The 13,367-nt window shown below is 38.6% G+C and overlaps 1 protein-coding gene across 1 annotated transcript in view; it reads right to left on the bottom strand.

Annotated features, from left to right (window-relative positions):
* The window catches only part of pappa2 (pappalysin 2), a 99,493-nt gene that overhangs the window by 72,246 nt on the left and 13,880 nt on the right, over window positions 1-13,367 (bottom strand). The window contains exons 5-7 of the mRNA XM_042497715.1: window positions 4,444-4,592; window positions 786-925; window positions 299-452 (exon numbers count right to left, since the gene is read on the bottom strand). Of these exons, the coding sequence (XP_042353649.1) occupies window positions 299-452; window positions 786-925; window positions 4,444-4,592 (443 nt within the window). The remainder of the gene's footprint in view (window positions 1-298; window positions 453-785; window positions 926-4,443; window positions 4,593-13,367) is intronic.

The following is a 13,367-nucleotide window of genomic DNA, read 5'->3' as shown; positions in this document are numbered from 1 at the left end:
AACGCATTGGCCAAAATGCAAATTCGGAACCCATTCACTATCACAACAATTTCAATTTTTGTTACCAAGAACCATGTGTTTATATTCTAACTGAATCTCGTCTTGCACAAAAATCGCAGTTTCTATTTATGCAGTATGATGTTACAATTTGTTGGTTCCATGTCCTCTATCATCACTATCCCGATAATGTAAAGCGTATATTCTACAATACAGTGTAATCAACTTGTTCTGTGGGTCATTCTTTAGTCTTACTGTACGTCTGCAAGTTAGTGTTGTAAATAATGTGTATTTACAGTACCTGTGTAACTCATGTAGTTGCTATAAGGTGTGTCCTGGTACATGGCGACTCCACAGGTGTCATTGACAGCTCCAGGGTCATGGCAGGCTTTGGATTTGGGTGTTGGTGCAGTGTCAGCACACAGATCTCCTGTTTCCATGGAGGGGGTGGTCTCCTGCATGTGCATATGACCGAACTACTAGTAAATGATCACAGAAGAGTGTCTTCAATTTACAGACAGCAGGAGTAAACAGACAACCACCCTCTTAGTTTTTACTTTAACATCCAGTATGTCATTTAAATAATTGCAAATATCAGCGGTTTTTGGGTAAAGCATGTTGCAAGCATAGATATAAAGCATGTAGAAAGACACTATTCCACACAAAGGAGCATTTTTGATAAGACTACAGAACAACATAAATTTGATTAAAATTCCCAAAAAGTAAATACATTACAGCTTTGAAAACCTTCATCACATTAAGCATCATTAAGGGGAGATTTAACATACCTGACAAGGGTCATCACAAGAGTCCCGCTCGCTCACCCCCTTGAAGACATGGTACAGTCCAAAGATGTGTCCCATCTCATGGATCATGGTGTTGTGGTGGCCCATGGTACCAAAGTAGGACGGGTTCAGAACCATCCCACCTGAGGACAAAAGATCATATTCATGGTATGTGTCATAATATGCGTCATAATATCACTGGATATTCACTGAGATTATTATGTCAGAAAATTTCAAATATTTTTTGAAAGAATATCAGAAGCACCCAACAAAAAACAACTGATCTCAAACAAGAGTGGTATTGTTGTGAAAGTCCAGATTTTAACTACCAGCTGTGTCTAGTCAACTCCAGGTTTAGGCCTATTCTCTGCCACCAGAGAAAATCTCCAAAAGAGAAACAGACTTCCACAGTAAAAAGACTAAGCCCGGTGTCATTTAAAACCAATTAGGAATGAAGTAAAACTTGAGTACTTTAATCCCAAAACAGGAAACGGGATTCAGTAAGGTGGCTACGGGTGGACATGGGCTGCTTTTTCCTGCTTTGAATATAGAGAAATGCTCTGCAGAAAGCTTGTATTTTAAATGGTTGCAAAAGTGTCTTAACTAACTGCACATCTTGTTAACTGCCATTTGCCTGTTTTCCTAAAAAAAAATATCACTGTCTTACTTTTTTTTTTTTTTTTTTTTTTTTTTTTAACCTGTCCTGTTCGGCAGCTTAGGCATGCAGTATGAGAGGTCTGGATGCCTTGAGGTGCCATAACAGATTTACTCTGCAAAGGAGGAGTCTGACATACTTCCTCCTGTTGCAGTCCGTACTGAGATTTATTGGCAAGGCTACCGGACAGCACAACATTAGAGTGGATAGGAAGAGAGAAAAGAGAGAGGTTGGGGGACACAGAGGGGAGGGGAAGACACAAGAGACAACAAAAACAACAGCAACAATAACAACAAAAACAACAATGAAAACGATGACAACAATGCTAATTACAATATTGACAGCTGCAAGTATTTACAACAGTATTAACGGTGGAAGCAGGCAGGAAATGAGTAAAAAAAAAAAAAGAGGAAAAGAAAAAATAAATAAATAAGTAAGTAATTAGAGAGAAAAAAATTAAAATAAAATAGAATAAAGTAAATAATAAATAAATGAAGTAAATAAGTAAGTCTTACTTTTACAGAAGAAGTTTCATGGCCTTGGAGCTTACCCATGCCACTGAAAATTCACTTAAATATACTACTAAATACCACGGATACTATGAATGAGAAAAAAGTCTCAGGTAATCATATGGTAACATTCTGAATATAAACATAATACATAAATATTAAAAAGTAAAAGTTTGCCCAAAAATGAAGATCTATCTACTCAACCTCATGTCAGTGGAAAATCAGGTGAAGTTTTACAATCCACAAAACAGCTGGCTTGCACTCACCTCCCAAAAAATTGAAGATTATGGTGACCAAGATTCAAATGTAATAAAAAAAATAATAGTAAAATGCTTCTTACTGCTCATCTGAAGTAACCCAAGTTTCCTGAAGCCCCGACATGCCAAGTTGTTTTGAAAAATGTCACTGAAGCCTTTTTCCTGTGGCAGTGTTTTGTGGATTGTAAAACCTCACCTGACCTTCCATCGGCATGAAAGTAAGTAGATAATGACTGAATTTTCATTTTTGGGTGAACTAATCCTTTAAATTGCAGCAGAACTTTCAATGTGTAAGTGCTTTAAAGGACTCATACAGTTAGTACTTTAAGGCCATTAACTTATAAAGAGGTGGGTTATAAAGTCTGAGTGACCCTCAGTTAGCAAAGTGTAAATGGTAGGTAGACAGGCTGGATTCAGACAGATTGGAACAATGCAAGCATTGAAAATCAGGCCTTCCGTCTAACCATGAATAGTTACTTGGAAAAGCATTCTTTAACAAGCCTGAATGGAAGAACAGAGTGGAAAAATACCATTGTGATGTTTCCATAAGCACACTGAATTACTTTTCTAATAACAATGATATTGACCCTGCTCTGAAGTACATGGTTAAGTCTGTATATTAATTTGCTGAAAGCTCTCCTGCAGTATTTCCTTTTTGCTTGGATCTTGTTTGCATGCTCTGCCCCTTGTCTAGATCAAGGAGGTTGTGTTTTTAGTTCTGTTTATCAGTTTTTAGTCCTGTTTCTTGGACTTAACACAAGCTGGAGTGGTGAAACTAACTCTGAACATGACCATCTAAATTGTATTCTTGATTACAAAAAAGAAGCCACAATTCAAATTCCCAAAGAAAGTTAATAGCAAAAGTGTGCATCTGGACTGTTAAAAATGATTTCTTAAAAGAGTAAGAGTGCATTTTTGCTAATTAAGTATTTTAATGGAGTTTAAGATGTGGATTAAAAGAAATGTCAACATTTTGTTCTAATAATAAAATAATAAAATAATAAATAAAAAATAAAAATCCTTAACTAACAATATTAAATAAAGCCATTTTAAAATCAGTTATGGTTATGGGGGCTATGATGAATTCTTACAAAAATGGCCTTCAAGTGGAGTTACAGGTTTTCTGCAGCGAGCTGATAATCGCAGAATCAAGAACAGACATGACAGTTATTGGTTTTCTAATTAGAAACAGCGTGCTCGGTGGTGAAGACATTGAACAATGAAGACATTAAATACGAAGACACTAAACAACAGGGCCTCCGGAGACGACTTGTCATCCGCTAACTTGTTTTTAAACAGGGACAGATGCTGAGCAACTGAAACAAATGTCATGTGGGAGACATTCAGAGGAGAGCTAAATTCAACAGTCTAATTTGAAAATATAACATCGATTCTGGCAATGCAGTAACTGGTAGCAACAAATTATCCCAATTTAAATTAGTATATAGCTATAGCTATAGCTATAGACCTGCAACACATTACATTACATAATAATCAGTTGATTATGAAGAAACAACAAGGGATGACATTGACCCAAAATGGAATTATAGTTTGTTTTTTGTTTTTTTGTTTTTTTAACAAAAGCTGGACACAGTAAAACTAGTGAAAAGTTTTCAAACATCCATCATTTCCATCTACAACTGACTAACATTTTGACGCTAGATTCTCCAAGGTAGCAGCATTTCACACATTTTGTTTGTTTGGTCTACATGTGTGTACATGTGAATTCTTCCATTGAGATAAATACTTCCACTAGAAGTACATGTACCTCACATGCCTCCTACTTTTGATTCCACTCACTACTTTGCACTAGAACAAGAAGAAAACAAAGTGCATAAATAAATAAAGAACAGCTGGCGAGTGGGCATGGGTGGCAACAATGGTACGGAGCCCACACTGCCGTTTGTTTGTTTGGTTGTTGTTGGGTTGATTAGCCTTTTCCAGTGGAAAGGGCCTAATGATTGGAAGAGGAAAGAGGCAACGTGCCGGGAAAATCTCTGCCAGCTCCAATTGCTCTCCCCATCTCATTTGGATATTTAGCCACAGCGGACAACAAAGTGTGGAGGGCAAGGGAAAGGTTTGAAGAAAGAAACAGAGAAAGAAAGACAGGATATAAGAAAGGAGAAAGAAAGTAGAATAGAAGAAAGAGGATGATAGATAACCAATTTAACTACTAATGGGAATAAAGACAGAAACGACAGACGCTGACATTTATTATAGTTTGATGTCATTTAAGTTACCTTGGTGGGTAAGAGCCTCCTTCGCCCATGGCCAGGTTGCAGCTCCTGCCAGCTCTTCTCGCACCGAGTTGCTTGCAAAGAAAACATTGAGTGTGTCAGTGCCGCTCAGTTGTAGCTCCTCCTTTAGCTCTTTCACACTCATATAGGCCCTGCAGGAATGGAAAAGGGAAAAAAAAACATGAAAATATTAGAACACTTACATCGTCATTTTAGATATTAAACTCTACTATAAATTTGAATGTACAGCACCTGAAAATGTAAGTAAAATGTGTGTAAAAAATGAATCCAAGAATGATCTCTGTCCCTGGTAAATCCTGGTTTCAATAATCCACACCGCACACCGCAAGAGCAAAACTTAGTAGCAGCTCCAAACATTGAGTAATGTGACCATGTATACAAGTTTTACCTACTGTTGTGAAATAAACTAATATTTTCCTTGTATCCTTTGCAAACTAAGATGGAGGGCTAATAGGAAAGTTACAGATCAGTTACAGACTGGACTTACAGACCAGGTTTACTGTTACTGTTCTCAAAATACGCCTGGCATACACCAGATATATTGAGTGAAAATATTTTTAGTTTGTTTATGGACCTTAACATAAAAAAGCATTCATAACATATTTTTGCTAGGTCAGTGTTTTAGTTTAAAAAATACACTGCATATGCTGTAGTTTTTAAATACAATGTAGTGTCATGCTGAAGGAGTTTAAAGTCATTAGTTTAACAGATAAGTGGACCAGTGAACCAACTTTAACCCTCTGGGACTGTTTGGCGCATGTTATGTGCTTTTCATTCTTTTCTTTTCTTTTTTTTTTTTATCATTTTGGCTGTGTTCATGCATATGGCACATATTTTGGCAAGATGATGTATTTTTGTTTAATCTTTGCATTTTACAGCTCAGCTCCTACAATAAGTCTAAAATACACTGTGTAAACAAAATTGTTAGATTAATTCTGTTATGTGCAAAAAGTGCACCAGTAAAATCCATTCAAACAGCATTTTTTGATCCCACGGCCATCAAAGCATAAAAACATACATTGTGTTACTTCTGGATGTCATACTGGGCTTTTGCCTTTGAATTTGTATTTTTTTGGCATATGGCATATTTGTAATTTTTTGGCATATATGATATTAATTGCATGTCCCAGGCTGTGATCCAAAAATAAATAAATAAATACTTTGCATGTAGTATATTGAAAACAATTCATTTTTTCTGGGGTTTTTTTCATCATGAAACATATTGGCATCATGACAAAAAACCTAGCATTTTAAAGGGTTAAATTCTGAAAATGAATGAATATTTGATATTTATGATTCAGACTGATGTTGATTTAAAAAAAGAACTCCATGATCCATCATTAGCTAGCTAACATTAGCTGGCAAGCTAGCTTTCTGTGTGCATCACATCCATAGTCTCTATGTTAATGAGTAGACATAGGCCAAACTAAAAACTCAAAGTACACACCAAATAAATTTTTCCCAAAGACAGTTTCTGTCACTGAAGGTAGTTCTCATCACCCTGGTGTTTGTTCAAGTGATAGAGTGAACTTAGGAACATGTATTCTTGGTGCAGGGCTTCTCTTCAGCAGACGACAGTTTGCTCTAATCCATCACCATCTCCTCATGCCCCGTGTGTAGCTTCCAAATCATAATTGTTTGAATTGGTCAGGGTGCTTCAAACCGCTGCCCCCCGCCTCTTTCCCCCTCTGACTGTGATAAATTACCCTGGAGGCGCTTTGATGTGTGAAGCCGACTTTGTTTTTCCCCGGCTGTGGTGATGTCACATGTCATTTTTCTCCTTTGCTTTCATAGCTGGAAAGCTTTTGCACCCATCACCGTTAGGCCGTGCATGGTCTGAGAGGCTTGCAGTGGGGTCTTACTGGCTGCCCAATTCGTGCATGCCAGACTTTTAAGGCTTTTAGCTGAGCCTCCTATGGTTTTCTGGAGCACTACAACCACATGATGGGGAAAAAAAATCTGGCTGTCCCTGTATGAGACTATTTGTGTGTATACACTTCTTTGCGTCTGCTTTATGTACAGTGTAATAAATACCAACAGTGCCAAGTCATCCAGTGGTGCATCACTATAGTGTTGGGTCAAATCAGTTCATATTTACAACTTAAATGTATGAATCATACATAATGTTGTTTGTGAAGTCGTGTTTTCTTTCATCTCACACAGGCAAAGCTTGGGATTTAAGTGTTTTTCAATTATTATAACGTCATGGATTATTGTTTAATGTTGTACATTTCAAGCAGGGAGGTTTTTATGTGATCAAGCTCAGCTGTGGGGCTAACTTTATTAAATCTACTAAGCCATACTTTAATCTTTACCTCAATCACTTCGAGTGGATTTGGATGATGTTGGTTTCTTAAAAGGTTAATGCTTTTGATCAAGCTCAGCTGTAAGCTCCACATTTATGAATATTACTTAACCAGGTTTCAATCTTGAGAGATTAAAAAGTGCTCATTATATCATCACGAATATAATTTATGTAATTGCTTGTTAGGAATACTTTAACTTTGGCTCAGTGTTGCTTGCATTGTTCCAATAGCCTGAAGGATACTCAGGTGAGCTAGTAAAGTCTCAGTTTTCAACGGGAAAAATCTAGATGGATGAAACAAGAAAGCAGCAATCCCCTGTTCTCCCATTCACTACTTTCAATGTGCCATTAAGTGAAGCACTATGCTTCTAAATTGGTCCAAAGGTGTTACTCAGCAGCCAAAAGTCCTGCATGTTTGTAATCCTCCCCTGAATGCAAGTCCTCCCTTAGTGCATGTGTTGTAGCCTACTGTAAATAAGAATGTGTTTTCTCAGGCACTTTGCCCGACTAAATGAGGTTTGAGATTGAAGATACTTCAGGGAAACCCTGCTCGCGCTGCATTACTGAAGCCGAGTTCAGCCGAGGCTGCGTGCAGTATCCATCACCCGGGCCTGTGCAATTACAAGTGACAGAAAGTTGACCACTAAAGAGTTGACTCCTCAACTTCTGAGACTCAGAGGATGCCTCGATGGAAGTCTAAGTCAGACCTGGCAAAAAATAAATGGCTCTGCACGATTGAAGTGAAAACCATGGTTATGAATTAACAAAATTACCATTTGTGGGCGAGTCGAGCACAGCGTGAAGCAACAGCGGAGTCAGCGTAAGCGCTGTCACCATGTAAAAGTGTTCATGTGTGTCCACATCAAATATTATTGTTGACGAGTCCGATACTTTGAAGCCTCAAGATTCAGAAGACAGACTCTAAAAATATCACACCAACAGCAGTCAAACATTTGAATATATTATATACTTTACTGTGCACTTCACTTATGTTCATGCAGTGTTAGGTGCTGACATAAAGTAAATACAAAGCATCTACAATCCAAACAGTTGCTCCTGAGCGCTTGATGAATGCAGTGCTAGGAAAAGATACCAGCACTCCCAGGTAATGTATTAAAAGTTACTTTCCTTGCAGGAGCGCAGACTCCTTCAGTGCAGGAGTGGAGTGTACTACCACATACAGAGAACCAGTCACCTACAACCAGTAGTCACATTTGCATGCAACAATAGGCTTGTTTCCATTGACCCTCAAACTGCGCAACTGAAATTATGAATGTGAAATACGCCAAATAGGAACGTGTCAATTTCAAAAAAACTCTCATTTATTGCAAAAACAGCATAACGTTTTAATGCTCAGTTTCTTATACACAGTTTTTTGTCTGTAGGAACTGGCTCCCTCATGATGCAGCAGGCGCTCCAAGAGGTGTTATTGCATCGCATAACTTCAAAAAGTTGAGCAGATCATCTGGAAGTTTTAAACCCGCAATTCCTCTGTGAAATCGTGGACAATCATTTCACAGAAATCCCTCATGCGTGGCCGTTCCCACGTATGAGGGGCTTGTCTTTCCATTAACACTAGAATAACACGCCTACATGGCCCTCATTTGGAAATAATGACGGCTAGTGCGGTGGCTGCAATAGAAATTAACCTGCTGATGTTTTGAACATCCATTGCCGTGCTTCTTCTTCACCAGAGGAGAAATCACATAGCATTGCGAGAGAGCTCACATAACATCACACAATGGAAACGCAGTCATCTTGCAACTGTGTTTTATCCACATTTCAAAATATTGCTCCAGATTTGCACAAATCTGTAATGAAAGTCCACCTGATGTTTCAAATTTGTAGAGGCGTCCTGGAAAGCAACTGTCCAGACATATCTAAAAACATAACTAAGCTTTGGCTTTCTCAGTAAGTTAAAGCAATGAGTATATGGGGCTGAATTAAGTGTAGTAAACGTGATCTAAAGAGTTTTGTTGAGGGTCCCTTTATTCCAGTTTTTATCAATATAGCATGATGTACATTTTGTATCTTGTGGTCCCATTTAGAGTGAAATGGATGATAAAGCAGGGTATGCTTTAGGGTATGGCTAACTACCGATGACATGTCGCTGCTATGGCAATTTGTCAATCAGGCTGAAGCACTGCCATGGGGCTGTATAAAAGAAGACTAAGATTACTTAGCCAGAGAGTTTACTTCTAATAATGGAACCTAACCATGTTAATCGCCACTTTGCACCAGGAAGCCAATTGTCAGGTGCAGTCAAGTTGCTGGTCTAGGTGGACGTGCATTGTGTCCTTGGGTTTCTCAGTCAGATCCATCCCTCACTCCTCCACATCTTCACCCTTTTGTCTAAATATGTTCACTTCTGGCTCCAAAAAACAAAGATGGCGGTCAAATTGCCAAATTCAAGGCTTCAAATTGGTAGTCCACAAACCAATGAGTGACGTCACGTTGGCTGAGTTCACTTCTTTGATGCAGTCTATGGTGGCACCGTTATCGTTGTAAACTGCATATGGGTCATGCAAACACGGAAAGCTTGACATATATTGTAACTGCAACAGGGGTGGGGCTTAGCAAGTGTCCAACTAACAAGTATGCTGGACTTGTAAGCTTGCATAGAAAGCATATGGCAAACATAGAAAGCATATGGCAAGCATCAACATCCATAGATCAATTGTAAGATGCCTTGACTGTTCTGGGAAACACTGCAGTTATGTTTTTATTAGTGAATAAAACATGACCGCAATAAAACTTGACCTGAATAAAAAACTTAAGATTCACGTTCACGGAAAGCGTCAAACAAGGTTGGAACAGGATTGTTCTGTCAGGGGAGTTGCCTGAGGCTCTTTGCACACAAGTTCACTGTCCAGGATTTACAGACAAAAAACTTGGACATGTGTCTCTGCATAAATGAACGTGATGTCCCCCACCACCCCATAACTCCCTCTCCACCCTTGCGTCTCTCCGGCTCTGTCCATCTTTCCCCTTCGTGCTCCCTTTTTTCTTTATTGCAACGCCAGAATCTGGAGCGTACCTGGCCATTGCTCGAGAACTGGCTCTCCACAACAAATTTGTGTCGTGACAGCAGCTGGCTTCGGTAAACCCTCTGGCCCTGTGCTGGCCAGCAGCAGCTGCACACATATAGGGTCCCACAATCGGAATACCTGGCCAAGAGCTCAGAAAGAAAGGGGGGAGGAGGATATCAAAAACCCAGATCCCAAACATAAAAACGGTTCAGCGCTCCACAAACAGAAAAATGTCATCCTCACATTAATTGTCTCTCTGCCTGAGAAAGTTAGGATCCAGCGACGCACACATGCACACAGGCATGTCGGTGCGCTCACACACACAAACGTTTTCAACAAGCCGGGGTCAGGACCTCTCCAGGAGACCTACACTACTGTTAGTCTACTGGGCCCAGTTTTACTACACTCTGGCTTCCTGTGTATTGGCTGTCCATGTTGTTTTAAGTGGGGGGTCAGGAGCTTATAGACAGGAACTCTGGCAAGATTCACTGCAGGAGTTACATCACTGCGTATAAGCACACACATACTGTGACTTTAGCGTTTTGCTTCAAAATCTGAACAGCAGAGGCCTTATTTATGGAAGTCTCTCATGCAAAAACATTCTGCACAAAACCAGATCAAATCCAGAGCCATGATTTATAAAAGCGCGCTTGCATCGACATCAACACATTACATTGATCTCTCCAATCCCCCGCCGTATATCAAACTCAAACGGATTCCAGTTATTACCCAAAGGTAAGTGTGGTGGATGTATTTCCATTTGTTCTTTGGAATATCCTTTGCAATAACCATCACATTAAATCTCGAATAAATCACAGAACGTTTTATGTAATTGAAGCCAAAGGAGCAGAAATCCCTGTTTGTGCAAAACAACAGAGCAGAGTGCTGTCTGCTGTCCAGCTTTTTTCATTAGTGTCCATCTCCTCTCTGCAGGGTACACAGCTAAGGCTGAGCAGAGGGGAACATCTGACCATAACAACTTCCCAACCAGTTTCTTTTTTTTTTTTCCTGTCCGTCTCGCTGTGCCTGTCCCACCAAGCTCATGACAGGACAACATAAATTTACATGTACTTATGACACACTTAAAAAACTTCCTGCATATGTCCAAGCAATGAGACCACACACATGCAAGCCACCTTTTTTTAATCTTAGCATTATTTTAATCTGTGTCTTTTAGGGAGAGTCAACCCAGCACCGGGCACTTTTTTCAGAAACAGCCCGTTTCATGTTCACACCTGGAAGCTGCACGGCTGCAACTACAGTCTCCTACTGATGTCCATTTGAAAGAGTCAGAATTGCTCAAGGACAACTAGTGTTTTGGTTAAGGTAAGTGAAGAAGGTATGACTTTAACTATCTAACCCTTTAGAACCTGGATTGACATCAGTTTTCTTGTGCTGCGTTCAGATGCATTTTACAAGCATTTGAACCTATGGAACTTAAAAAAAAACAGTTTGATTTTTTTTGAAAACATGAAAAAAAGCAATGAGAGGTTTAAAAAAAGTAAAGGGTAACAAGATAATTACTTGAAAGTTATCTGTGGGAAGATTGTAAGATAATATCAAGAAAAAAGGGAAAAAATGTCCAGAAAACTATAGTTATAATTCTTATAATTCTATTTCTAAAGTTATGTTACAGTAAAAAAAAAAAAAAAAAACACTTTCTAGGTTATCTTGTCTCATTTTAAAATGTATTTATTTGTTTATCTTCAGGTATTCTTTTTTGCTTGTTTCCTAATTTCTTGCACATTTTTGGGCCATGTCTTGTAAATGTTCTCATTGCCTATCCAAGACTTAAGATTCAGTTTATTTGTCATTTTTCTTACGTATCTGCATAAATTAAAAAAGACAAAATGCTGTTATCAAAGGGCACAGGAGTACAACAGAAAATAACAAAGTATATATGTTGAAACAACTATCAGTACTATAATACGACTATATAAGTATAATCTACCTATCTAAAAACTTCATGTTAAAAACAACCTTACTAAAAATTGGATCTAAAAATCTTAAGAACAAGAAATAAAAATACAGGAGCAGCATACATATCAGCACAGACATCCATGTATTTAATATGAAAGTGCAGCGTATTTAAAGTGCTCAGTTCAACACAGGTTCATTTGATGCAATGTGTGCAATGCTGACACGACAGGGGGCACATGTTAATCCCATGATTTTGAAAGAAATCAATCATAAATCACTCAGCCATAAAGGATCCTGAGAATAAAATAAACTCTGCAGTGTGGCATTTTGTTGTATGACTGTACTTAATGGTTGCTGCTGGAGAAGTTACGTAATTTTGACAAAGTTACTACCGAAATGAAACTTGAAATGTAGTTAAATCAGAGACATCGCTACTCTGCAATACCTCAAACAAGATAGCTAAGCTGCACTGTATTTCTACTTGTTAAAGGTTTTATCACATCCAGCAGTCACCCAAATACTGTTTATATTTCAAACTGTATCTTGGACAGAGGGAAGGGGAACCAACAACTGGTCTTTGCTACCGATTCCTAATTAATCAACAGATTTCTCCATTTGTATGCAGAATTTGTAGATAACAGATAAGATTTTATTGCAAGCAGTCCGGTTTGTGGTTGTAGTCCATATAGTGTTGACCAATCACATTTAAGCAGCAGGTAAACAGTCCGTGTGGAGAGGGATAATGCATTAGCTGAATTGCAATCCCCAAACTAGGGCTGGGTAGGACATTGTAGTTTATTCTTTCTTCGCTCCACTCTACTCTTCATACCCATCAAAACTAGTAATGTATGTTGGCATGACTATGCACCAGTGGTGTTGACTTTAAATGACATTGGATTCAGATTCAGAAAATCAAATCCTCCTCTCCAATGGAAAGAAGTTAAAGTTGACACAATGTGAGACTGAAACAAAGTTTAGTTTTTAAGCAATTCTGTCTGATAACAGGCAACACAAAGCCAACTTAATGTTCAACATTATTATATTTTACTCCTTTATTCCAAAAGAAGCCATAAAGAGGTTGTGAAGATAAGTATTACATAAAGACAGAGTGCAATTTATTATAAGAGTGGATTTTTTTTCATGCATTAATTCACAGTTTCATAGACACCAATTGAGTCTTTAAGAGATCTGAAGGTAGAAATTTCAGCTTTTGCTTTAGCCCTAAAGTTGGGATTTGTATGATGGCACAAGGACTTGTAATAACAAATCCTGTAAATTGGTAAAGAGAGGTCCATCTGACCAAAGCATAAATGGAAAGAAATAGTTATTCTGCTGGTTTAGAAAACATTAATACATCCCTGTGTTAAGCTGTAACACTCTGTCAACTCCAGACATCGAGCGCTAAATCATTTGAACAAACATCTCCAGTTCCCATGTTCTGTTTCCCAGCGGCACAGTGTAAAACTTGAGGTTAGAATTTGGATTAAGGATGGAGGTCTTTAAGAAGCAGGGCCGACGACTTCATGGCGAGACTTCATGCAAGCTATTTGGAACTCTGCATGAGCCTGTCTGTCAGAGCAAATGGAAGGCAGCGGGCTGCCGCTCCAGTTGTTTAGTAAAAATAAGTGTGTACTTTGGCCTCTTCACCCGCC

The sequence above is a fragment of the Plectropomus leopardus genome, chromosome 12 (genome assembly GCF_008729295.1).
Source record: "Plectropomus leopardus isolate mb chromosome 12, YSFRI_Pleo_2.0, whole genome shotgun sequence".
NCBI lineage: Eukaryota > Metazoa > Chordata > Actinopteri > Perciformes > Serranidae > Plectropomus > Plectropomus leopardus.
Note: the sequence above shows the minus strand (reverse complement) of the source record. Positions and strands in the feature narration are given on the sequence as shown.